The sequence below is a fragment of the Lutzomyia longipalpis genome, chromosome 4 (genome assembly GCF_024334085.1).
Source record: "Lutzomyia longipalpis isolate SR_M1_2022 chromosome 4, ASM2433408v1".
Classification (NCBI taxonomy): domain Eukaryota; kingdom Metazoa; phylum Arthropoda; class Insecta; order Diptera; family Psychodidae; genus Lutzomyia; species Lutzomyia longipalpis.
The window spans coordinates 3693183-3721128 of record NC_074710.1 but is presented as its reverse complement, the minus strand read 5'-3'; the positions used below and the strand labels follow the sequence as shown (position 1 = coordinate 3721128).

The window sequence follows — 27946 nt, the reverse complement described above, 5'->3', positions numbered from 1 at the left end:
GGAGTTGCTTGCTTCGCTCCAATTTACCTCGCCTCGCTTCGCGGGGATTAGTTGCAAATTTTAGATAAAAATTTATTGTGGCGGAATATATTAACGAATAGAGATTCAAATCTTTATCTAAAAATTAGGCTATGTACTTGAATGGAGTTTAAAGGGGAATAAGTACGGCCACTCGAAATCGCCTGTTATAAGAAGCCTCTGCACCAAATTTCATCGCGATCGGTCAAACGGTGTAGATTTCTATAGCTGTACAGACACGAAGATTACCAACAAACAGACCTTTCTTTATTATATAGATAGATAGGTATTTTCTAGCCTTCCATTCGAAAAATGCCATGATTGATATATTTGTGTAATTCTCTACTTTAGTGGTTAGAACACCACGGATTTGTAACGAATTAAAAGATGAGAGGTTAGATTAGAGACTGCAATTAATATCTTAGGTGAAAAATCATTTCAAATATCGGAAAATATCATCAACCTAATTTACCCCACCGGTGACTATATTTATCCATCGACTTTCACGAAAAGCAAAAGTGGAAAGATAGGAAATGCTCAAAAAACTCATATTCCCTCGAATGGCATTAAAAAATTGTAAGACAGAAAATATCGTATTAGATTGACCAATCGAGGACAATATCTTGCCTTAATTTGCCCCAGCCCCAGACGTCAGATCGTGAGCCCCAATTTTTCTAATTTATTTATTATATAAATTTTTCTGTCCGATAATCCATACGATTTCACACTTATAAATCCTAAAGATGCGACAAAAAATATGCCGAAACATCGCTGAAAAGTATAAAAGATTGTGTTTACTTTGTTCGTTAAACCGACAAATAGAATTTATATTACTCTGGTCTAGCCAAATATTGATTAATTATTATATTTCAATCAACTCAATTTTTTTAATTTATTTTTTTTCTTTTATTTTACTAACCTTTAAAAGTAAATTTTTGATTCAAAGTTGACTTAAAAAGAGATTGAAAAAACTTGTAAAAAACTAAAAGAAAAAGTAAATAAAAGTTTTCTATTGCAAATTTTAAATTCATTAGTAGCAATATCAGCTTGTGTTGAGTGAGCCAGCGTGTTTGAGGCAGAATTTTGCTCGAAAAGACAAAATTTGTGCTCTTCGAGACTTTGGAAGATCTCATTGTGCAAAAGGGAAAGAAAATGTATTTCTGTTCATTCCCACTCATGTACAACCAAAAATGTTGCAAGATCTAAACTCAACTCCGTGTACATTTTTCTTCCTTCAGCCCTTTTTTGTGCACCTCTTCTGCAACCCACTCACCGTAGGTACAAAAAAAAAAGTTCATACAGAAAAAAGTCCATATAGAAAAAAGTCCATATAGAAAAAACGCTCAGCTCATGCGACCCTTCAAGTGATCACCATGAGCGCTCGAGAGCAAATGATCTTGTGAATGGGAGGAAGGTCCTCCTTGCATTTCGCTTACCCCCAAATTTCCTTAAAAAGACCTCATGCGCCATCTACCTTCCCCTCAAATGAGGAAGGGCCGAAACGATTTTGGCACTTTCGCCCTTCTTTGTAATACTATGTGTAGATAGCAAAGATTAAACTTATTGGTATTTGATTAAATTTCCAACTCACAGCGTCAGCAGCAGTCACTTCCATTCGCCCAACAACACCCACCACCCATCTTACGTAATCTCCCATCAATTTCTCGCGTACTGCATTAGCGGGTTTGCCTTCTGTATTAGGAAGGATTGCGCCGTATCACAATTAGGTGGCCAAAGATTTTTTTCAAATGTTTGAGATTTTTTTTTGCGATTATTAAACTCAGATTTTGCCAGGAAATTTATTTAAAGTTATCAAAAAAAATTCTTTATCAATTTTCTTGAAATTTTGTCCAGAAATTTGTAAAAGACTTCCTTTATTCGCCAATTAAACTTTTTGCAAGAGGCTTCCGGTGTTCGTCAGAGGAAAATTCCCACTCACCCAAGGAAAAGCAGCAATTTATGCCAAAGCTTTCGAGCCTAATAGTGGTGGAAATAAATGTGTCCTTTCAGCCACTGAAGAAGAGCCACTATTAGGCTCGAAAGCTTTGGCATAAATTGCTGCTTTTCCTTGGGTGAGCAGGAATTTTCCTCTGACGAACACCGGAAGCCTCATTAAAAGACATCATTAAAAAAATGAATTTTAAAAGATAAAAAAAGGAAAACTATTTTTTTTAAAAATCTGTTCACCTAGTGCTCTGTCCGTTTATTAATAATTTTTGCACATTAAGCAAAAGAATCTATCGACTCTACGATCACTAAAGTTAATTATTTTTAAATTGAATTTTACCCAATTTTACTACTATTTTCTTAAAAATATTAATATTTCTCATTTATTTTTCTTTTCTTATCGACTGCAGCTTAATTGTAAGAAAGTTTAATAAGTTAAATCTTAATCTTAAAATAGCAGAAAACATAGATCTCTTACAGATTGTTCTATCAATATTTTTTAAAAGTATTTTTTACATTACAATTTTGCGTAAATATGAGACATAAACAAAAAATATTAAAAAAAAAGGTTCAAGAAAGGAAAAATAGTTCGGCGCAGTTGAATCCAAAAGACATTGGGTCCAGTACAATGCTGTATGCTCGTTAGCAGAGGATTCCCAATGTGAAGTAATATTGGATGTGTGGATGGACTGAAATCCTATCGATGCACGTGCATTTAATGCGATCTCCTTGGCCACTACAGACCGTACCACTGGTAAAGTCCGCTTGGAGAGATACGTATCCCCATCCCTCGCATCACTGACCAGACCATCAGCCTCCAGGACCGTTGAACAATTTGAAATTTCTCACTCGACAAAAGCCGATTTAGACTCTGTGGCTTTGCGTTGCATGACCACCCAAAAGCAGCCCTGAGAAGGTCAAACTAGCAAAAGGTTTATTGCGGTGGAAGGAAGACTCCACTACTACGACCCCCGAAGAGCCATCTAGAGCACTCAAAACTCGGTTATTTAGTGTTTATGGACACTGCGGGCTGTGAGTGTTTTGTGGAAATTTATGGATTTGTCCTGGGAATCTCATATCAGCATGACTTGTTCATGAGCGCGCGGAAAATCTTCTGGATGTTGAAACATCCGCTTGTGCTTTTCTTTTAAATCTTCCCATTGGAAGAGTTCGATTAACTAGTCCAGTTTTTCTTTCAAAAACTCTTTTTAAAATCCTTTTTTTTCCTCTATTTTTGTTTATAGTATTTATGTTGAGCATATACATTTCTGATAAACAATTAAATAGCAAACGTGCGGAAAATGGAAAACGTTTTAAGGCCAGCATTGCGGGGGGCGGTTGACAATTATAAATGATACTAAATGATATGGTAGATGTAGTAGAGGAGACAAACCCCTTAGAGGTTTGTGATTAATCTCTTATGCAGCATATGCATCAGAACTTTGATCAATTTGTAAAGGGGATGGAATATAAATTCAATAGCTTTGGGGAAGTTTTTTGGGCATAATATTGAAATTCATTTTGTGCATGTGGAGTTAACAACAAAGGACTCTATTCATTCTGGGGCTGTAATGAAATTAATGAAAGATTTAGATTTAAGATTGTTTTTAAAATAAGAAAGTAATTTTAAAAGTATTTAGCTTTTGGCTTAGAGCTTATTTGATGATCCAGAAAGAAATTAATCTTTTAAGGACAAGGGGTGTTTATCTGAATGAAAATCGTCGTATTATTCGTGAAGATTTGTATTTTTCGTAAGGATTCTGATTATTCGCGTAAAAAATCGAATTATTACTTGAAATTTAGATCATTCTTCGAAAACATGATTATCCGTTAAGAACATTTGGATTATTTATCAAAATTCGGTTTTTCGTTAAATTTCGTATTTTTTGTCAAATGGAATCGAATTTTCTTTAGATTCAGATAATTCATTAAGAACATATGAATTATTTTTTTAAAATTTAGATTATTCGTTGAGATTCAGATTTTTTTTTGTCAAAATGATTTGGATTGTTAGTTCGAATTCAGATTATTCATCAAGGAAATGCAGACTCTTCGTCAAGATTCAGATTATTCGTTGAGATTCGGAAAAAAAAATCAAAATATTCGACAGATAAACACCCCTTAAGGACCTGATGAAAATGAGAAAGACAACTCAATATTTTTTTGACTTCTTAGCAAAATATAGTGAATGATTCCACATCCACCCACTGATTTTGTATTATGGAGAATGTGCAGTACATAACTTCACCATGTTGTCTTGTACATAACACAGGGAGATAGTTGGAAAGACGTGGTTAATTCACATGGTGTGCATGCAAAAGGGGTGAACAGTACAAGTAGACAAGCAACACGAAATGTGGGAGAGACTATATATCTCTCCTCTGGGTTATATCGCTGTGATAGAAATTCGTGTCATCCCGTCATACTCACTTCATAATAACAATGTTGATGCAAAAGCGACGTATGCAAAACACAATCCAAGTAGAAAGCCCCCAACCCTCACCGCCAATCCTTTTCAGCCCCCCTACAATTGGATTTCGTCAAAGCTTCAAGGCAACCCTCATAATTATTTCAATTTATGGAAACATTTTATATTAAATTCAAATGAAATTCTTCAACACTGGAAAAGACTGGTACGAGTGAAAAGTTTCTTTGTAATAGTAATTTCATTCAAATTATTGTTTTCAACTTGCTTTTCCATTTTGTTATATTATTGTGGAAAAGAATGGCTGGTGCCGGAAGAATCGTGCCTTGGGTTAAAAATTTTAATGAATGTCTCCTTCCTTCTTAATACAATGGTTTTCTATGCGGAAAATAATAGAATTTTTAAATTGAATTAAAAGATGTTGGTGAAAAAGTTAACTTTCTTGTGTCAAAGGAACTTTTCTCTAAATACGTTATATCCTTCATGTTGTTTCTTAGCGCTTTCAGTTACTCAAATTTCCTAGAATTTTGTTTTTGACATTTTCGTGAATTATTTTAATTTCTTAAATTTGTTTTCGAAAATTCAATTCTAAAACAATATTTTTGAAATATTTTATTTTAAATCTTCGAAATATTTTTTATTGAAATGTGTCTTATTTATATAATTAGAGATCTAAAAGTTTTTTTTTACATTTCTTATTCCTTCTGAAAAATTAGAAGAAATTGCTAAGAAATATTATTTTTTTTTACTTTTATAAATATTGCGTTAAAAATATCTTTTCTTCTCACAATTTTTCAGTTATAAAATTTTTGGTATTCTATGAAAAATCTTATAAGAATCTTATAAGAATTTTTAAGTTATACAAAAAGAAAAGATTATTTACAGAATCAAACCCTTTATTCGACTTTGATAGGAGCATGAGATTTTGACCCTCTGAAATATATTTTTCTAATTTAATTTCCAATTATATCAAGAACATAAAACTTAATGAACTCCTTAACATTTCTTTAAAAAAAAATATATTTTTTTAGAGTTAATTGAAAAATCAAAAGGTTATCCTATTGAGACCTATAAAGTGTGTTATATACCATAAAAAAAGTCATTTAAAAAAGTAAGAAATAACATCTAATTAATTAGAAAGTTTAAATTAATAGTTGGTGTTTTACTCCAAGGGAAATACTAATATTTCTCTATAATTTGAATTAAAATAATTCAATTTATTACAAACTTTCTCTTTGCTCTCTCAGACTTTTTATAGGAAGCAGCAGCTACTAGTAGGTAGTACATAATTGATAAATTAATAATTAAAACTCCCTGGCGTTAATTCAAGCAATAACCGACACTTGCTCTAGAGAGATGCCATGCTCAAAGGGAAGCGTGCGAAAATTAATACACGAGTGGCAGAATGATTTATTACGAAAGAGGGGATCATGTCTTTAAATAAAATTATAATATTCCGAAATAGTTGTCACTCTCTCCCGTATCACTTTAATCCACACAACCCTGTGCACCCCTTTTCCACGGCAGGCACTGCCTCACATTACGTATGCTCGGCATATGCCAAAATTCACGCAATTAATCAACCTTCTGGGGTTGTTTGCTGCGAGAGAAGAAAATTGGAAGCATTTGCAATGAATTTGAGAAGATTTTTAATGAGTCCAAAATTTGGTGGTCCCCTCTCGGAAAAGCCTTTTGTCGGAGGGAAATACGCGCGTAATACAAAAAAAAGTCTCCATTATCACTTGGTCGTACGGTCTGAGGGTGTTTTCTCCCTTGATTCTTGTGAAAAGCCTCACACCATCCCTTTCACTCTCTCTCTCTCTCTGTATATACAATTAAGGATAATTGGGGAAAATTACTTTGCACACACACAAGAGGAAAAATACATAATAATCAAATAGAAAAGGGGATGGAAAATTGTAATATTGTTGTCAAATAATTCAGTTTGGTTTGGAGAATATTTTTCGGGGGTGCTGGTATAAAAACAAAAAGCCAACATCCCCCATAGCAAGAATGTGGAAGCCAAATGGTGATTTTTATGAAATTATGTTAGCTTGTTTTTGGTGCTTAAAATTCCTACCCCTATGGGGACATCCTCTTTTGTTTCATCCAATAACATATTTTATACGTGATGCCTCAAGGGGTGAAAATATGTGCAAGCAGAAATACATTTTCCGTGGAGAAATGCAAAATTTTCCTTATTCCGCATTACATATGTGATTCTATTGTTCTCCTTATCAAATATGAATTATTTTTTGATGGTCCGGGGGGTGCATAAGAGGGGAGAGACTTTTTGAATGAAATTTCATGTGGGAGAGTATCTCATTTCATGCAAAATGTACGGGATGATGTAGGAAGAAATAGATATCTTTGCCCTTGTTTGCATGACAAGGTGGGTACAAATCAAGGGATGTGGTGTACTACAAGAATTTCAGGGAATTTTTAATAAAGTTTTATGATTCTTTTGAAAGTTTAAATCTTTGCAATAAAAATCAGAAATAAAAAAGACAGATTCTAATTATATTTTAGGGTTAAGGAAGTTAAGAAACGATTTTGACTATGAAGGAACGTTTTGAATAGAATTTTTTGATAATGTACTGAATAATTAATTAAAAAAAAAAAAACATAAAACTGAGGTTATGTACTTTACATTACCTACATCACAGCAAAGCTCAGTCAATTTTATTTATTTTACAACGAAATTAAAATAAATAAAAATTAACTTTTATTGAGTTTTTAGAAATATTGATGAAAATTTATTTACTTTAACGTTTTTAACACTTTAAGGATTTATCTGGCCGATCTGGCCATTGTGGACATTTCGAGTTTTAAATTTTAACAGAATAAATTCTACTTATCATGATAAGTTTTTAAATAAATATGGAATTTTAATTAACTTCTTCAAGTTCGTCCAAAGAAAATTTTAAAAAAAGCGTTTCCTTTTTGTTCGAAAATTATAATCAAAGTTTGAATTTAAAACTATCGGTCCTTAAAATATTAAAGGAAGGATTCAAAGGAAGAAAATATACAATCAGTACGTAACCTACTAAAAGGGTTGTAACGTTAAGTCCTCTTATTCCTGTAAAATATGTAAAATTTTCCTTTTTGTGAGCAACATAAAAAAAAATGTTGCCTACATATTTCCATTCATTAATAAGTTTGTGGTGTACATGTAAATTCCGTTGATTTACCCACCCTGTTGTACTCATAACAAGATATACGTCGCGCCTCCACCTTCGTGTAACATCGCATCCTCCCATATGTAGGTTGTAACAATAAAGCGAAAGGATCAAAAGCTAGGAGGCAAGTTGTGTTTTCTCATAAACCACCCACCCACCCATCCATGGTACACACACACTCTTTTTTTCGTCTAGCCTAGTCTTAGGGAGCTATGATACAGGAGATACTCCTATCGACTGTATAACGAGTTCATATCGTATAACAAACGGTGGTGGCGGCTATAAAAACGTGGCTTAAAAGCTAAATATGATATAATATCAAAATAATGATGACATATCACTTATATTCCGTATTCACCCCTCAAGGCATTCCCTCCTACACACCACGCCCTGGCTGCTATCGATACCCGTGGGGGTGGTGGTGGGATCACCCAAGTACCGCAGAATCGCCTCGTGTTTCACAAGATGATTCCACAATGATGGGGCGCATTTTCGTACATTCAAACCGAACGCGGAGAGGGTTTGATGTGGAGACTGCGGAAGGGAGCTTCGGTGTAAGAAGGGGGAGTTCTATCAAAGCGTCGAAATGACATCAACCATGAGGGGGATGTCGGTGTACGAGAAGAGGGGAGGAAGAAGGTTCCTTTTGAGTGAGTCTTCAAGAACTCTTGGGGTATTTTTCACCCTTCCTTTTCTGAGGGTGCCTTTTTCCCCCTCACACCCAGAGTGAGGGTAAAAACTTTTCACAGCATGAATCATCAAAAGTGTCTGGAGCATCCCGGTGCGATATTGCTAAATTGAACATGCACCATAAAATTGATAATTCTTCCACGACAGCTCAGGCATCCTTTCTATCAAGGTGGTGTGGATGAATTTAATTTTTAGCTCACGCTCCAACCGGAAATCCTCGAGGGTATTTGAAGGAGTTCTCGAGAAAATTGCTCCATTGAGGGTGATTTCTCTGGGCAAACATCAACAATGGCGATACCCCCGATGAGGAGTTTCATTGGAAAATTAGCTTAATTGAGAGGAATTCTTGGAAATTCTCTATTCATTTTCAGCATATCATAATTGGTCTCTCCAATCAATATGAATATTGCTTATGCTGCAGGAAAAATTATATCTGAGATGTATTTTTGAATTTAACGTAGAATATAGTGAATTTTCATTTAAATTAAATTGAAAGAAGAATATCAGAGATTGAGACAAATAATCAAAGCTTTATGTGAAGATGCAAAAAATTTCATTTACTTTGTCCTCTCACAAATGAACTCAAATATGTATACATTACAGAAAAGCCATTAACTACAGAAAAAGTGGAAAATGCATTTAATTATAATTGCGTCAGTGCAAGAGACAGCACAGTCACACCACCGCTGGTTTTTGTCGTATATGCCCTGTCAATGAGCCTTTCATGTGGTTCCATCTCTATTCATGACTTTCCATGCCAGCTAATTAATCACTTTCTTTGTCAATCATTCTGTGTAATTAATTTGTATTCCGAGGTGAACCAGAACTTCACCCCAGACGAAAGTAAATTTCTACATGAAACCAATTTCATGGTGTTTATTCTCTGAAATTCAATTATATTCTGCTACTGATGTGTGGCAAATTGTTTGCTTGTTGAAAATTTGTTATTTTATACTTTTATTTATTTATTTTCGTTGTGTAATTTACGAAGAATTGTGGCTAAATTTTAAAAGAGATGTATTAGTTAAAGGTTTTCTTTATATATTTTTTTCATTCAAATGGATATTATGAAATTTAAAAAAAAATTCAAAGAAAGTGATGTTTTGAAATGTTTTAAAAATTTAAAAACAGATAATTAAGTTATTTTAAAAATGCTTCTGTGAATTTTTGGCTTATTTTAATCAATTCGTTGGGAATTATTTTAAAAAAATCACTTTTATTGTGAAAATAAGACTATATACAATTTTTAAAATATAAAAAATTCTGTAAACGTCTTAAATGGCTTAAAATTTAACCACAAATTGAGGGAAAAATCAAACAAATTAAGGTTATGAATTTTAAGAATTAGAGACCCTAATATACGATGCCTCGTAATACTTTTTTTTATTCAAATCTTTAAACACAAATAGCAGTTGAAATTATGAAAATAACTAATTTAAAAATTTCCTTCAATTAGGGTTGTACTCGGAAAATCTCGAAAGTTTCCAACTGTAGGACAATTAAAATAAATACATTTTTTTCTGCATGGTCGACTAGAAAGTTTGTCACGACTGAACCGCTTGACCGATTTTCAAAAATTTATCAGATTTTGAAAGGGAATCAAATTACCTTTCCAATGATACTTTATTCGTCAATATCGGTGTACTATCGGCCGAGATGCAAAAGGTCAAAGTCAAAATTTGTAAAATCGTGAAAAAAATTATTTCGCCTAGATTTACCAAACTGGCTGCCAAGAAATAACGGGTTGATCGATTTTCAAAAATTTACCAGTTTTGGAAAGGTGAGAAATGTACCTTTCCAAAACTGGTAAATTTTTGAAAATCGCTTAACCACAGCCGGAGATATAGCCACTTGAAATTTACCTTCAAAAATACAGAATTTTTGCTTGCCCGGAAACTTTTGACGGGTAGTGTATGTATATATAATAGTATATCGACGCTCACCGGAAGGAGAATTTGAAAAAATTCCCCATTTTTTTCTCAATGTATGTATTGTATATATAATGTTACGCCTTAACACAGCTTTTATATGACATAGAAAGGAATTTTCTAGATTTTCTGGATGACAATTAAAACGGAAAAATTCGAAATTTCCCAGCGATTTTCCGGGAAGTTGGCTTCACTGTTCTTGACTTTTTTGAAAATGTTCTATACAATAATTTAAAAATAAAAAGTGAATACACAATGGGGGCAGACTGAGAATATCATCCCATTGACAAATTTAAGTTCTTAAATTTATCAAAGCGTCGCTGAAAAGTTCAAAAATCAGTTTCTTACTATCTGACTACAGAATTATATTTAAAAATATCAAATAAAATCACAATACAAGTACCTTTCTCAATTTCACTGCAAAATAAATCAGAGCTCTTGAGAAGATTAAATAAACAAACTTCTTTAGCTCAACGAACTCAAAAGGATTTCATTTTCAAATCATATTAAAGCAACTAGTTGTGTTGTAGGGGATAAAGTGAGTTTGAAATTCGAATATTAAATTGCAAATGAAACAACCTACAGGTATTCATTCCCATTCAGGAATTTCAGGGTATTTCTTGCTGAGGAAACCTTCATACTATTATATATTTTTGTTGTTGGTATGAGCAAATGAAATCCAGACAATTCCCATGCGGTTGCACCCTCACTGAGATGCCTCCATTGACAATGCGCTCCCTCAATTCCATTGATTTGTAGGTACTGTGTGTGGGGTGTATGTAGGGGTTGGTGGAATGTACGAGAGGCATAGGGAGGGAAATAATCTATTCTGGTCCATTAGGAAGACATACGCTGTTGCCTCTATAGACTTTTATTATCCTTTGGGAAGCTATACATACAAAATCTTCCTCCAAAAACCACCAATATATTTATACGGAAGTTACCTTAATGTGGCAGTTTATATGGGAATAAATGAGATGACATGAATATGGAGAAAGTTATTATTATTACAAATTGTAGCTAAAACCTGTGTATATGCTTTCCCAAACTTAGTTTATTAACCATAAATTAATTAAACAACATAGGACGCACTCTCTTTGTCGATGTCGGAGGATGCGGAAGTGTTTGCTTGGGAGGGGCGAGGGAAAACCTCCTTTCAAAATGCATTAAGAGCACCATCGTTACCCTGGAGCATGACTCGGAGCATCCCCCGCTGTGCAACCCCATTTGGTGTTTGATAAACGGATTTATCTGTTTTAGTTCCACTTTGTTCTCAATTATCCAACATCGTTTGCCTCGGCCATCGTTACGTAAGCATTCTCACCCAAAATATCTTTCAGGGAAGCCCCTCTCTTGGGTCTTGGGCCTTCGTCTTGTGGGGCGTTGTGCTTGGGATTCTCACTGACTTTTTGTTTTTTCACCCCCTACACCTACACACAGGGACCAAAGTGAAGGGAAGGCGGTGAAAAAATGCGGACAGGGTTGGGTTCAGTGAGAGAGGATGAAGAAAAAGACAAGAAGAGGGTGGAAAATTCTATCGTGACTTTTTCTGTTGCACGCGATTCATTTCTTATCGGGGTATACACGAATTTCTCATTTCTTCTCCTCCCTCCCCATCCCTCCCTCTACCTAGTACTCCCTCCGCATTCCACCCATCCTTGGTGGACGGAGCAGTTTGGAAGCCCCCTCTGTGTCCACCCACTTTCCACCCCTCGCAAACATCAGCCTCTCCTGTGTAAATAATTCCGTACGTCTGCACGTTGTATGATGGTGTGTTATACGGGAAGGGATGGTGGTTGACATACATACATACATAGCACAATGTGAAAAGGGAAGTAGCTATGTGGAATACATAAAATACATTAGTCATGTGAAGCCCATTGTCAAGTTGAAGGTGGATTATGGGGAAAATCTGTTCCGTCCGGACAAAGATGGGCATGAGCGGGGGGTGGAGTGGGTGGTTGGCGGGGGATGGACACGAACACTTGTTAATCTTTTGTCCATCAAATAAATTGAGAAAATAGCCCAAAATCTCCACTATCGCATCTCACTCATATTTCTTTTGGCCATTATATGAGATTTCTTCATGCTCCATCGTCCTTATGCTTCGATTTATTGCCATAGACCACGGAAGACGTTGATTGTAAGATTGATGAATCCCGGAAGACGTACTGTTGCTGTCTTATTAAGGCATTAAGTGCAATTAGTGTCATTTAAATGGGAGCTAAATATACGTAAGACTGATTCCATATTTACTTTCACATTTATTGTATCCTATACACTTACTACCCTAAAAAATTGTATGTTGTAGCTGTGATTCATTTGATTCTTTTAGGATCTTGGGTGTTTAAAGACTTCAATAGAACATTTTTTATCATTAGACATTAATCATAGATTTTTTTCCTGCTTTAAAAATACTTTAAAACGAACGAATCGAACATTTAAAAGTTATCAAACTAATATAGAATAAACATCAGGTGATTAGAAAGGCATTTCATTTCAAACGTTAGAATAAGCCTCAAACTCTGGAAATAGAACATCTAAAAAGACGTCAAGTAATAGAAATGAGTACTATAAACGTTAGAACAGAAGCATCTAAGGAAGCAGTGTTTAATTATTTTTTTTAGTTTAAAATAAACATCAATCGTCAAAGAAAAAAACTTCAATTCTCTAAAAAAAATGGATGGAACCCGTAATAAAATTAATAATAAAATCTAGAAAAAATGTAAAGCTTTTGTAAAGAAACGTCAAATATTAGAAAAACGTCTAACGTTAGAAAGGAAATGTTAAAAATTAGAAATAAAATAATAAGAATAAGGCATAAATACCAAAATAAAAAAAATCAAACGTTGAGAAAAGAACGTTAAACATTAAGGCATAAATTGTCAAAAATTGCAATTTTAAATGTAATTCACATGAAAATGGTTACTTAACCTACCTTGACCTAAATTTTAATTAATCTCGACTTTTTAACTTTTATTAAAATTCCTTTATTTGATATTCTTAAGTTTAAAAATATTTATTTGATTTTTTTTAGACCACCCTCTTGAATAAACTGGTTACGCCTTAGGCTACGCTATTGTTAAGGATTAAACAGTCTTCAAAAACAAATTTCAAGTTTCAAATTAAAATATCGAATTTTAATCAATATTTGATTATATTTAAAAATCGAATTTGACTCAGAAATCAATCTGATAAGACCGAAAGTTTTATTATTACACTTTTCCTTTTCTTAAGCAATATTTGAAGCCTCCAAAAAACATATTTTTATAATAGGAATAAAAAACTTTCTTTTACATTAAAATTTGGTGTTTAATAAAGAAAATCTAAAGAGTTCAATTTGAATCAACCTCCCCTATAAATCCCTCGAGGGAACTAAAGTATCTACATGCTGAATATTTCCTCCCAGCATAGACATAGACAGTACAAAGAACTCCCTTGAGCTCTTGTATAGCCCTGTAGTGGTACAATTCTCTGAATAATGAGTTGTGTTCTAAGAGGGGCTGTGCGGGGGGTTGTTTTGCCATGCAAGGGGATGCTGTTAAGTGTTGTATGTAATATGCGTGAATGGGCATTGAGAGCTCCATGTTGAATATGAAATTTAATTAATAAATTGACTTGGTGGTAAAAGTAAATGCAGCCATAAATAAATTCTATTCAATCCCATTTCGTCACAGACATACTGTCTCAAATCCCCTCCTCGCTGTAATTCAAGACGATGGACCATTAAATTCTTCAAATTACCTTTACTCCGTATCGAGAGGGATTCTTTGGCGATATGGAGACGGTTTGTGAATCAAAAATTCAATAAATATATAAAGAAGAAGGTGCCTGGTGGTGGTGGCGAAACAAAAAGAGAAGCCACGACAGTCAAGATAAGACGTCAATCCATCTTGTGTATCTCTTTCGTATGCCCCCTTCAATTTCTCGCAAGACGAGATTTCTCTGGCTACGCAATGCATTTATGGGATTACCATTTCCACGGGTATTTTGTCAGCTTTTTAGTAATATCTCTCTAATCCTCTTGTACGTTATTCGCTTGATTGACAATTTGGATTGATTGGTTCATGAATTAACGGGTGGCTGAATATCTAAGGACTTCCCCAAAGGAATCGTACAAAAAGCCATAAGTACGTCGGCGGAAAAAGAAGAGAGAGAGACAGCAAAAAGACAGAAAATTTAATACAAAATCTCCCAAAAGAGGGGTCACATTTTATATAAATTACACCAATCTTCAAAAAGCCATTGCTATTGATGAGATTAGATCAATTTTATACATTATAAGCTAAATGGTGGGAGAGATGATGAGCGTTTCCCTTTTGCTATATACAAAAACATGTATAAAATATCAGTTAAAATATATTTTGGCAGCAGAGAGAAAGAGCAAAATTAGTTCCCTAAAATTTTTTAATTTAATTTAAAGAAAAATTGATTTTTAATTCCAAATTATTACCAAAAAGGACTTTATGCGCAAGATATTGAGTTAATCACATAAAAAGTAATTAAATAAGTTATTTATTTTTAATTTACTTATTTTAAAGTGACAGATGTCGAGCTCTCTAATTAAGATATTATGATATTTCAAATTAGTTTTTTCTTTGACATTAAATACACAAAAAGTCACTTTATAAGACAACATAGAGACTTTTGGTTCCTAAATGAATGAAATTAAATCAACTTAATAATTTAATTTGCTTATTGTGAACAACTTACACCTTTCAGTTCAAACACTATACAAAGCATGAAATTGCATGAAATGGAATTATGTTAGAATTAAATTCAAGAGCGTCAAAATAGCATAGATATAGCATGTAAAATAATTCCATTAATTTGTGCGAAATTCCACATAAATCCATCCAATTTGCAAGAGTGAATGATTCTCCTTCGTATTCAAGCAATTTAGAAGGATTCGCATAACAATCCACTCTGTATGAGTCACTGTCTCTGTATATGAAAACTAATGGAATATTAAGTAAATGTATTCCATGCGGGATCTCGGGAAAATTTGCAGTCTCCCTGTGACACTTTCATCAAGCAAAAGTCAAGCACTAATTGCGGATTTTATTGTTTGGTGGGAAGTTGAGTTCATTTCCGGGTGCCATTTGGGTGGAAATTCTTCCTCATTTCCGACAATATAAAGGAGAAATGTGATCCTGAATACTGTTTAAGGATATCCCAGAGATATTTTCTTGCTTTTTTTACATTACAACATAAAGAAAAAGAATTTTTGTACTCAGATTTTCAGTTGGATTTTTTTTTAGTTTAAAGAAGTCACGGACATTTTGAACAAAAAACAATTTAAAATTCTTTAAACCCGAAAATTACGATTTAAAATCCGAGTTTAAGAATTCTTAATATACACCAGTTGCCAGAAATCTATTCAATGATGTTTTGATTTCTTTTAATTTTGTAAACGTTCAAAATTGATTTTTTACACGACTTGACATTTTCTTTAACCCTTGGAGGATCGAGATTTCGAACCAAAAAACTTTGACCTTAATTTTCTCTGAAATAGATTTTTTTTTCAAATTTTCTTTAGATAATCTTGAAGTAATTAAAATTCCCTGTCTGTAGAATTTATCACGGAATGTTCAATAGATTTTAGAAGATTTTAACCTTTGACATTTATCGATTTTAATTTTTAACGTTTGAGGTTTCTGTTCTATCATTAAAAGTTTCGTTTTATCGTCTGACGCCTAAATATTCTAATGAAAAACTATCCGTTTGTAATGTTTGACGTTTATTTTAAATGTTGTTTTTTTGATCAGAGACAGTCAATAAAAAAAAACGCACGTCTTCACGCTTTCAGCGACGTTTCGGTTTATTTTAAACCATCATCAGGCTCTACAACAAAATATGTACATCTTAGTACCAACATAGTGACATAAATCATGGTTTAAAATAAACCGAAACGTCGCTAAAAGCGTGAAGACGTGCGTTTTTATTGACTGTCTCCGATCAAAAAAACAACATACCTAAAAAACAGTCGTTAAATTCTTCAATCATTTATTTTAAATATTTGTCAAAACGTTTAATTTTCTTTTCGATTGTTAACTTTTAACATGATTATTTTTTTTAATGAAAAGCCAGTACTTTCTGAAATTTCAAGGAAAGCTTAGGCATAAAAAAACCTTCCTGGCTTCACAATGAATAGACTCCTTTTTTTTTGAAAAAAAAAACTATTAGTTGGTATACCACAATCGTGGCATACCAAGTATTTTAATTATAAAACAAAAAGTAAAGAAAAACATTTCAAACATTTCTTTAATTTCTTGAGTTATAAAACAAAGCGTTAAGATCTGTGTCTATATAAAAAGAACAACTTGAGTAAAAGTTCTTTATTTAATCACCTCTAGGTGAAACATTGTATTGAAACTCCTTTTAAAAAAAAATTCCACACAATTTTTAATCCCTCAAGAAGGAGAACGACAGCTCACTTGAAGGGATTTAAAGTGTGGACAAAAGACACGCCATCTTTTGTGGAATGTTGCCTCTTTGGAGTTTGAGGAATATAAGAACCCCGCGCGTATTATATTGTTGCTATTATTAAAGAGTCACTTTTAGGTCATTTTTTACCCAAACCCCCAACGTCTTTGCATCTCCGAGAGGTATAAAACGACGTACACGACACAATCTTGTCTCATTAAACTGTCTCAAAGCCACAAAATTATGTACAGAGCTCACCTGCTCTCTTTCGCGCAAACAAAGACCCCGCGTGGACTTTCCCGCACTCATCATTCTCCACGGGTCTTTTGTGTGTACGTAATGCCTTCTCCCATTTTGTAATTAACCTGGAAAATGAAATTAATAAATTTTTAATAGAAATTATTGTCCATTATGTGGGAAACATTTAATACATCACCGCTTATTTATTGCATTGCGCGCGGAATGCCGCGCAAATTCCATTTGAGCGCGCCCCAAACGATAATCAGCTACACATTCCCCGCGACTTAACTCATTTATATTAAAACACAATAATAGAGTCGTTAGTAAATCCCATTGAAATCCGTGAATGGAGGAGGATTATGGAACACAATGGTATGGATATATTCTCCACTCTGTTTGTATCACAACCATGGCTGAGTATCCATTTTTGGGGAGTGTGGGGAAACGAGGGCGTATAGATGTGCAAAGGAGGTGAGTATACAAGAAGACCCCTTCATCCTTGGCACGCGGTGTTTTCTCTGGAAGACAGAAGAATCGGGGTGATTAAACAATAGACACCTACTCGCAATACTCGCAGAATACTTGCCTCTACGCACCAATTGTACGCCACTCTATATAACTTTTCCTTTATTAATTCTGCCGTGTATCAATATACAAACAATGATAAATGCGGGTAAAAAAAGGTTGAGAGAGACGCAGAAGAGTCGGGAATATTGCGAAGAAAAATGTTATAAAACGTAAGCAATGTAATAAAGTAAGCGTATAATAATATAAAATTCATAACACTTTTTTTCTTGAAAATACGTTTTGCCAGAAAAAGGGAATGTTGCACTATTCTTTTATGTTACACTTGTTATGAAATTCAAAACTATATCAGGTTTAAATTTTCTCTAACCGCACTAAAGTTTTTTAAAGGTAGACTTTCATTTTTTTAAGGGGATCTTAAGTTTCTTAAGATAGGCTTAGCTTAAGTTTTCGCTATAGGTCATTTTTTTTTAAACAAGACTTGAAAAGATATGCAAAAAGTTCCTAATTTTGCTTATTTTTTTAATACGCCTTACCTTAGTTATCAGGGTAAGAATTATAAGGTTTTACGGTTATGGATTTTTATGAATTTTAATACATACACGAATAAGACAAGGCGAATAATTCGATTGTGTTTGGGCATGGAAAAAAAGCTTTTAAAACCTTAAAAGCTTGACCTTAAAACACTTAAGTCTGGCCTAAAAAACTTAAGCCTGGCTAAGGATATCTAAGCCTAAGTTTGAAAACTTACTTCTGACTTGAGAAACCGAACTTTTTTTTTAAATTTAATTCAATAAATCGGGTTTAGTAGTCAATTTAAGTCTTTATTTGCTTCCGCGTTTTGTAATTCGTTACACTACATTTTTTACACTACTTTTTAAAAACCTCTTTGTTTCATATTTACGTCTAAGAAAAAGCATAAAAATGAATAAACTTCTTTTTAATTAAATCTACAATCTAAGAGAAACAATTAATTCTTGTTGAACGTAAAAAGGCAAGAAAGAGAACAGTTTCGCTGAATTTTTTTAGGGGTTTAGTAGGTCGTTAAAGGGTTAATGCGATGATTAAACGGTCGACAATTTGAGGTACATACCTTCAAAATATTTCGTTGTCAGTGTATTCCAGACGCTTGATGTATACAAAAGTACCTGAATATATATAGATGTTATGTTTTCACCTTGTTATATATTAATACATCCATCGATCGTCGTGATATTACAGAATACAAAGCCCCGGCGTGGTTTGGATATCTTATCCTTCCTCTTGTGTGGCATTTATTCACCCCATACACACACAGAGGGGGTGAGCCCAAAAGGAGGCGGAGAAGGTGATGAGCAAAAGAAAAGAGGAGGATTTCTATGCCCAAAAAAACGTCGAGGGTGACTCTGTAAAAACAAATTTCTTGTGGATTAACAGGCCGCGAGAGAAAGAAGAAAGGCAAATAAATGTTCTAGCTTATGGACTTTTGTGTCTATTGCCGGTAGGCCCAACCCCCAGGGGCGACGAATTCCAAAGGGGGCAAAATTGCAAAAATATGATGAAATTTTTTTTCGTACAACCTCTCTCGTTGAGGGTGGGGGATAAATTATATAAAACAATAAAATAAATCTCCGAGATATAAATAATCTCAGTGAAGCTTCCTTTTGCCGCATATGCGGCGGTATGGGGAAAAGTCTAGGCTTTTCACGCAACAAAGAAGCTTTTCTTTTGAAGAGAAAATTCCCCCTCGGTGGGTGGGGTGAGTGGTGTGAAAATTTAAAATTCAAAAGCACGACTCCTGCGAGGAAATTCAACATGCGCTCTTTATTAAAACACATTATTGAATTTGGGAGGAAAATGAAATTTGCAATGAAATTATTTATAATGGAAAACAACCGCGAATTATGTAAATTTAGAACTCATATTTTACTTAATTTATTTCATTTTATTACCACCACATACACCGTGTATAGTGTGACAGTATGACCGTGATTGAGTTTTCCACAGAATGCCTCAATAAGGTGATGAATTTATGCTTTATTTGCATTTTATAAGCTGAATCTACCTTGAACTTTAAGCTCAACGTATTCAATTCATCGCACTTCCGAGTGCACACAGGTGTAGCCCTCAAATTTTAAGAATAAAATTCTCTAATTTAAGCTATGGACAAGAATATTAAATTTTTTAGACTGTGTTGATTGTGCACGAAGCGAACGAAGCAAGAAATTTAATAAGGTTGTCGTACGCACTCTCATCTGTTGTTAAACTATGACATCATTAATACTGATTCACTATGAAAATAGTGACGTAATAATCGTGTCTGACGACATTGCTATTTGTGACATCACTTCAACATATTACGACATAGATAAAATATTTGAAAAAGATTATGACGTTAATTAATTGTTAAAATGGTGATAAAAATCACGATGTTTGATGGTCCATTATCTTTTTCATGGCATTGAAATTTTCTTAAAAATGAGTAAAGCAAATTACGCAAGAAAATAACAACATGTACGCTTAGAATTATTAATTAGCTTTGAATTTAAAGTCAATTTCTCAAAAACTGTAGCAGAGAGATCAGAAAATGTGACAAGAGCTTTAACGTATTTCCGAATAATTTTTTCGTCAAAAAATGCATATTTAGAGCGTTTCTTTAAATTTCAAAGTCCTCAAATTAACACTTTAAGGACTTATTATTTATTTATTTTATCATGTATTTATTTAATAAACAAGGTGCTATCATAGTATATGACACCCCTTTTAAAGACTTAAAAAAAGACATTTAATTTTAAAGAAACACGACCAAAGGGTTGATTTTTTAATAAAACAAAATATTTTTAATAAATTTAAAAAACTTTTATCGACTTCCTGAATTTTTGACAAATTCAAATATTAATTTTAAAGTTATCATAAATAAAGATTTTTTGTTTAATTTTAAAGTATTGAAAAGGTCTACCTTCTTAGAATAGCGATTTTTTTAATAACCGAATTTCAAAGTAAATCATAATAAATTATATTGGGCTTCCAAATCTTTTGAGTCATAAAACTTTCCTAACCTAAAGTTAAGCTCCCTAAAGAGAGCTCCTAGATATTTATCCTGTAATAAACTTATTATTTAACTTTTATTATTTTCGTGGAAATTTGAAAAAAAAATTGTTTATCTATTAGAAAGACTTAGACTTTTTTTTAGAAAGAGTTTTAAGTATAATAACAAATTGAATAGACTAACCTGGACTAACTAAATTGAATTAAATGTAACTGTCTCAAAATCACAGGTACCTGGACTATATACAGTTGATGTAAAAAAAAACTCATAAAACATGTGGATCGAAGTATAAATGGAAATAATTTTTACAAACGATAATTTTCACTTTTAGTATCACTTTAAGACACTTTTAGATCCAAATTAGATCTTTATTTTTCAGGTCTAAATGACTAAAGTTCATTTTGACCGACATAATAAACAAATAGATTCTCCTATTCAATAGTAACCGGAGAGAACAAAAAACAAACTTTTTTTGGGAACGTGTCCCAATTCAGATCTCTCATATTCTTAAATCAATATTCTTAATTTTGGTACCATTTTTAAGTCCATTTAATACCCTAATTTTTTCCATAACATTCTTCGTTTAAAGTGTTGAAAGTTTAAAAAAACAGATATTGATTAAAAAGCACATTAAGAGGTCCGAATTTATTAGATTTTTCAGTTAACTAAAATAACATTTGTTTTTGTCCTAAATACCAAATAATGAACAGGTGAAATTTTTTTTTATTAAGGATTTTATTTTATTATAGCTAAAGTCTAATAAACACTAAATTCAGTTTTATTTCAGTTTAAAGTATAGCTATTATTTTGCCGTGCGTTATTTTGCCTTGTTATTTTCATACAAAAAAACAATGTTTAATTGTCACGTAAAAATTTGCCATGAAGCTAGTATAAAATGAGCTTCAAGCACAGATTCATTGATAGACCTTCTCCGGCAGTTGATCTTATTACAATATCTTAAGTGAGGGAAGTTGAACAAACTTGTGGCAAATAATCATGAGTTTAGCTATTTTGTGCTTAGCAGTGAATGCTGTTATTCTTTTCGGATTATTCTTGTATTATACACAGAAGAGACCAAAGAGTTTTCCACCTGGTACGTACTTACTTACAAAGAAAACTCTCTAAAAGTGAAATTTTTATAAAATTCTTCATTTTACTAAAAAAAAATGTTTTAGGACCTCAATGGTATCCACTTGTCGGCAATAGTGTCCAATTGCGGAGAACTGCCGCAAGACTAGGCGGTACCCATTTGGTTTACAAACAATGGGCCTTGGAATATAAGAGTCCAGATGTTGTGGGATTCCGCCTTGGAAGCCACTTCTTCGTCATTGGCCTATCTGCAAAAGCCGTCAATGATATTCATAAATCATCCTTCTTTGATGGACGTCCAAAGGATTTTTTCACCCAAATACGAACCCTGGACACGTATGGAGGGATCACCTTTACGGATGGAAGCTTGTGGAAGGAACATCGTTGTTTTACAGTGAAACGCCTTAAAACTCTTGGATTCGGCAGCAATCGCATGAAGGAATTAATTGAGAAGGAAATCTGTTCATTTAAGGGTGCTATTGATGAGCAAATGGCCAAAGAAGGATCCCTGTGGCCGGGACAATATCTCAAGTCATCTGTAATGAATATTCTGTGGACAATGGTTGTGGGAGATGATCGTGAACACAGTGTCATGTCGGAAACCTTGGTTAAACTTCTTGAGGAACGAATTAAGAGCTTTGATTTATCAGGAGGAGCTTTGTCAGATTTGCCTTGGTTGCGTTTTCTTGTTCCTGAATATTCTGGCTACAATCTCCTGTGTCGGATTAATAGTAAAGTTCAGGAAATTCTCCAGAAGATCATCAACGATCACCATAGACGCTTTACGGAAGACAAGGCAAATGATGACTTTATCTATGCCTTCATTCAGGAAATGAAGAATCAAGAAGGGATGGGAAATTCAACCTTTACCGATCGGCAGTTAATGGTTGTCATGATGGACTTTGTAATTGGAGGATCCTACACATCTAGGGGTACGTTAGATCTTGCATTGATGACATTGGCAATCTACCCAAAAATACAGGAAGAAATTTATGGGGAAATTGCAAGAATTGGGGACACCCTGAGCTGCACAAATCCCACTGAACTACCCCTTACGCAGGCTTATCTAATGGAAATTGGACGGTTCTACAATCTAGCCCCTGTAGCTGGACCACGAAGGACCCTTGAGGACACTGAGCTCTGTGGATATCGTATTCCAAAGAACACAACCGTTCTCATTGGAAGTGAATTCGTGCATATGGATAAAGTCCTTTGGGGTGATCCAGAAGTCTTTCGACCTTCACGCTTCCTGGATGCAAGTGGAACCAAAATAATTCATCCTGAACATTTTTATCAATTCGGAAAGGGACGAAGGATGTGTATGGGCATAACACTTGCAAAGGCATTCCTTCACACCTTCCTCACGACAATTGTGCACGACTATAGAATCTCAATTGCACCTGGTAAGGATGCTCCAAGTCAAGACTTACTTCCGGGTATTTTTAAAATAATTAAACCATACAGAGTGAAATTCACAAAAAGATTTTAATGCTTCAGCTCGGCTTTTAATGGGCCATTCGTTTCAGTAATTAAAATTAAAGCAGCTGAATTATTTAAAGCTAGTTTGTAAACTTTTTTATTTATCATGTTTGAAGTAAGAAAATAAATTATATTATAATAAAACAAAATCTGTTTGTGACATGTAAAAGAAAAAGTTATTGAAGGGATGCGAAGGACCAATAGTAGGGGGTGGAAATGCATTTGAACCCTCTCAAACTTACCCCTGTTGTGAAAGAAAATTCTCAAGTTTTTTCAAGGATATTTCCGCATAGAGAAAAAACTGCAAGTGTCACAGTGAGATACAGCTGGTGACCATTTTTTCCACATCACTGTTCCCTCGAATGGTAGACACTGCAAAGCCAGAGCGATAGCCTATTCCATCCTCCCTATGACCACAAAAAGTAACACACAAACAAAAAATTATCAGGTGGAGAAAGTAAAGAAAGTTTTGGAGGGAAAATTTTGGAGCGCACATAGTGAAGAGATAAGGCCGCAATGGAGGGTGAGAGTTCATGAGGATGGGTCAGATTGGGTCTTGAGTATATCAGGAACATCCCTCTGCACTCTAAGAAACATCCCTAAAAGGGATACCACGTAGTTTTCGCCCTCTGCCGCATACATTTCCACCATTTCACCATTTTAGGGGGTTCTTCGGGTAGAAATGTACTCAAATCACTCTGTTTCTCCTCTCATTTTCCCACCCGCCTCGATTCCATCTCTATGCATGGTGGAAAAAAGGCCCAAGAGAGAAGGAAAACCTCCAACGCTTGGAGACGCTGAAAATAAAAATGTTGACATGCAATTTTCCTAACAAGGCAAACACATTTTTCCTGCTTCGCATTGTTGAACTTCCATTTTACTTGTGAGGGTGAGATTTGTGGGGTTTTACCATAACCATGGGTTCTGCTATATGGATAAAATATATTCCCCATTGAGGCAGCAATATCCATTTTCCATTTCACATTTAATTTACACCCATATCACACCATGCGACACTCCTCATGGTGCACGCTCTCTCTCTTTTACACACAGCATCCACCACCAGCCTTGACAACCCCCGCTAGTCTACAACCCTCAATCTACCATATATCATATAACTACGCGGAAAATTCACTTTGAACCATATAGAAAGTTTGGAATCTTAAAGGAACTACATATACACTCACTACGCTTCATCGCACATCCCATTCTAAACTACTACAACACGTTGATTGTATCGTTGACTTAAAAACTACATAATTAATTTTTCTTTCTACATTAGACGTAGATCTGGTAGAATTTTCTAGAGGTGTGGAAAGGTAGAGGTAACTGGGGCAAAATGGTGAAAGTGCAAGGGTTTCGAAAATGGCCTGAAAATGCATTTTCCAGAAAAATTAGAGAGAAATCGTCTAAGACAAAGTTGTAGCTCGGAAAATTTGCTATAAGATAGTAAGATATATAAAATAGTTGTCGTGGGAAAACTCAGATATTTCCACGGAACTTAGGAAAAATTATGTCCCAAAAATTAACCATTTTAGCCCAAGTTTCCCTATGATTTATGACCTTTCTTAGTTTCTCAAATTAATTTTACCTACAACGTTGCAAAGGTTTCATTCTTTCTTCATCAGGGTCATCAGGTAAATTATAGGAAGTTTTTCCGCCTGATTTTTGTTTACCTAACCTGACTAAGCGAGAAAAAAACCTTAATTTCTTCTGTTTTGCGAAACTGCTAAAGTTCATAAGCCGTTCATAAATTGAATTTATTTTCCTTATATAATTTCATTTTCTTGCGCCATAATTTTGCTAGCGTGGGAACTTGAGAAAAATATTTTATACAGTCTCTCGACAAAAAAAATGCAATGGCCCTCAGAAAAATATTTTGTCTGAAAAACATTGGAAAATATTTGTTTTGTGAAACCTTTTTCCAATTAAAAAATTTCAATATATTCTTTCAGAGAAAACAAATATTGCAAGTTTTCCTGACAAAATATTTTCCTAAGAGGCCTTTGCATCATTGGTTTGATTGATTCCTTCAGTTTTATCAATGTTTTTTTTTAATAATCTTTAGTAAAAACCTGTCAGGTCACTTTCCTAATTTTCTTTTCAGTAAAAAACTCAAAAAGTTTGATTCTTTCTTATTTTCCAAACGTTCTCATAAAATATTTTTGGATGAGTAAAAAAATTCTGTGCACAACATTAATAATTTTAAATTAAAGAATATTTAAGCAAAAAATTATTACTTAATAATCACGTCCAATAAAACACATTTGTACGGGACGTGCGTGGTTTTGTGCAACAGGGAATGGGAGAAGATTATGGAAGGAGTAAATTTGCCTCAGTGGCAAACATCAACGAACCCAAAAAGTACGATGGAGTGACAGGAAATAGAAGGTTCTCGCCAATATAAATGGTGACAGCAGGCAGACGGTGTCGGTGCGTCAGCAGGCGGTCTCACACCCCCTTATTGCACCCCCTGTGTGCGATTCAAGTGCTCTAAAAAATATAAGCAGACACACACTGAGAGGCTCCGCAGCATCTCTGAACAATTTTTTAAGTGTTTGTTTGCAATATCCACCCAGCCTTTCTCTTACATCCACCCCTACTGAGCCCACCCACCCTCATTCCTCCCTCAGTCAGCTTGTCACTCTCGATGGTTCTAGGGGCTGTGTAAAAGCGAATGGAATATTCTTGTGCAAGAATGCCTGTGTGGAATATGAAGCAGGGAGCATAAAATTGTATTTTTCAATTTATCATACTCTTGTCGCATTTTTATTGTTAATGTTTCTACCAAAAGCGCGGGGGCCACAATGCAGAGGAATATAATGGAGCGAAACTCATGACGAAGAATTACTCAAAAGCTGAGATTGCGGAGATGAAACACTGCCATCTAATGAAGCTGAAGATGCCGCAAAGTATATGGGGGAACGTGCCGTAAAATGACATAATTTATTTATTTTTCCACCCCCTCCAAGGCCGTCAGATTTCCCCACCAAACCCACCCCCTTGCAAAGCTCAACTCAAAACATGACCTCAAGTGCGTGGCAAGAGCTCACAAATCTTCCTTTTAGTACGGGAGGAGTCACAAACATTACCCACCCACCTTGTTTGCCAACAACAGCGGTATAGTCTGGACGATGGCCAAGACTTAGGAGAGTCAGACAAACTTTCACTTTTTCTTTCCCTCCAACCGCGCAGGAAAAACTATAAATGGTTTTTGGAAGGACTCACAGATAGTATCCACTCCCCCCACTCTGTTTGATTTCCATTGTTGAGCAATGAGGATTTCCGAAATGTCGCACTTTTGTATTCAATGGTGTTGCCATTGGAAGAGAAAAGGACCATATTTTTAAGCAATATGTATGAAAAGTTTTCTCCTCTGGAAACTCCAATAATATAATGCCACGAAAGGAGCTTTTCAATGTGAAGGGAATTGCGTTCTAAAAGGCATCACAACTTTTGATGATAACACATAGAGAGACGTGATTTTCTGTGGTGTATTTTGTGGCGTATTTTGTGGTTTTTTCGAAATGGTTCAAATGAAGAGTTCTTTTAAAGTTTTCCGTTGTTGTTTGAAACATCCCTAAAGTCTTAAGATTATTTTGTTTTCTTTGAAAATTGTTCCTTTTCGATAAGAAAAGATCTTTAATGAATGAAGGAGGTTTTAGGAAAACGCATACGAGAATGTGAAATTATTACTATCTGTAGCAAGTTTCTGATCATAAACTCATAGAGAAATGTTTAGACCATTAAAAAATGTCAAATTTTGGTAAAGAAATGTCAAACGTTGTAAGACTAATATAAAAATTATGAAACGTCAAACGATAGATCAAATGTCTTAAGAGAAATGTCAAAATACTCCAGTGGAAACTGACGGGATGTTTTAAGTTTTTGGTGTTTTAGGAAAATTCCTTCCGATTGCGTCAGCCATCGCAGTGCATAAAAAACCACATGATCACCAATATCAGACGATTGACGATTCCCAAACAAAGACACAATTGAGTGAGTTAGGAAATTTTGAAAAATTGAAAGAAATGAAATTTTGTAAATTGATGAAAAATTATAAGAAGCGTCGAAAGCTTTGGCCCTAAAATTGAAAGGATGTGTTTGGGTTGACCTACCGTCCCTTGGCTGACGCAATCGGAAGGAATTTTCCTAAAACACCAAAAAAAAAGAAATGTCAAAAGTTAGAAATCCCTAATGTTAAAAAAATGTCGATTATCAGAAAAACATCTAAAGATTTGAAAGATGCATTAACGTTGTTAAAAAAAAGAGTCAGATGTTGAAAATGAAATATAAAACGTGAAAAAAGAACAATCTAACGTTGAATTAGATACATCAAACGTTAGAAAAAAAGCTTCAAGTGTACAATAAGCTATTTTCAAAGCGTAAATTCGACTCCTACTAAAGTACTTTTTTTTAAACCATTTTTAAAGTTCTTTTTATTAGTTGGTGTTCCACTTCGTGGCCAACACCAAGTATTTTTAATAAATAGGCAAAAAATACCTCCTTGAATAGTAGAAAATTCCTCTGTTGTGTTGCTAGAGGCTTCCGGTGTTCGTCAGAGGAAAATTCCCGCTCACCCAAGGAAGAGCAGCAATTTATGCCAAAGCTCTCGAGCCCAATAGTGGCTCTTCTTCAGAATATCACTTCACAAAGAATATCCGCCAAACACAAAAGTACAAACAAAGAGTGAAAAAGAAAAATTGGAAATTTAAAAGGAAAAATCTGCGGGAAATCCTAATGAGTGTGTGGAACATAGAGAGAGGAGGACAATCCCCAAGTAACAACAAGCAAAACCACTGAAGAAGCCACTAGGGTGAGCGAGAATTTTTCTCTGACGAACACCGGAAGCCTCTAGCAACATAATCAATACGTCAGAAAAAGAAAGAAAATTCCTCTGTTGTTATGTCAAAGATTTTCTTACGTTTCATATCAGAGTCTAGCTATTCGTTTAAACGCCTTTAAGTACTAC

At 34.2% G+C, this 27946-nt stretch overlaps 2 protein-coding genes across 2 annotated transcripts in view; one reads left to right on the top strand and one right to left on the bottom strand.

Moving 5' to 3' along the window:
- The window catches only part of LOC129795731 (40S ribosomal protein S10b-like), a 575051-nt gene that overhangs the window by 267189 nt on the left and 279916 nt on the right, over window positions 1–27946 (bottom strand). The gene's annotated exons all lie outside the window — the stretch shown is intronic.
- On the top strand, window positions 21403–25302 carry LOC129794440 (probable cytochrome P450 305a1). Its single transcript, XM_055835191.1, has 3 exons — window positions 21403–21499; window positions 21582–22898; window positions 25274–25302. The coding sequence occupies exons 1-3, from the start codon at window positions 21403–21405 to the stop codon at window positions 25300–25302; spliced, it is 1443 nt and encodes a 480-aa protein (XP_055691166.1).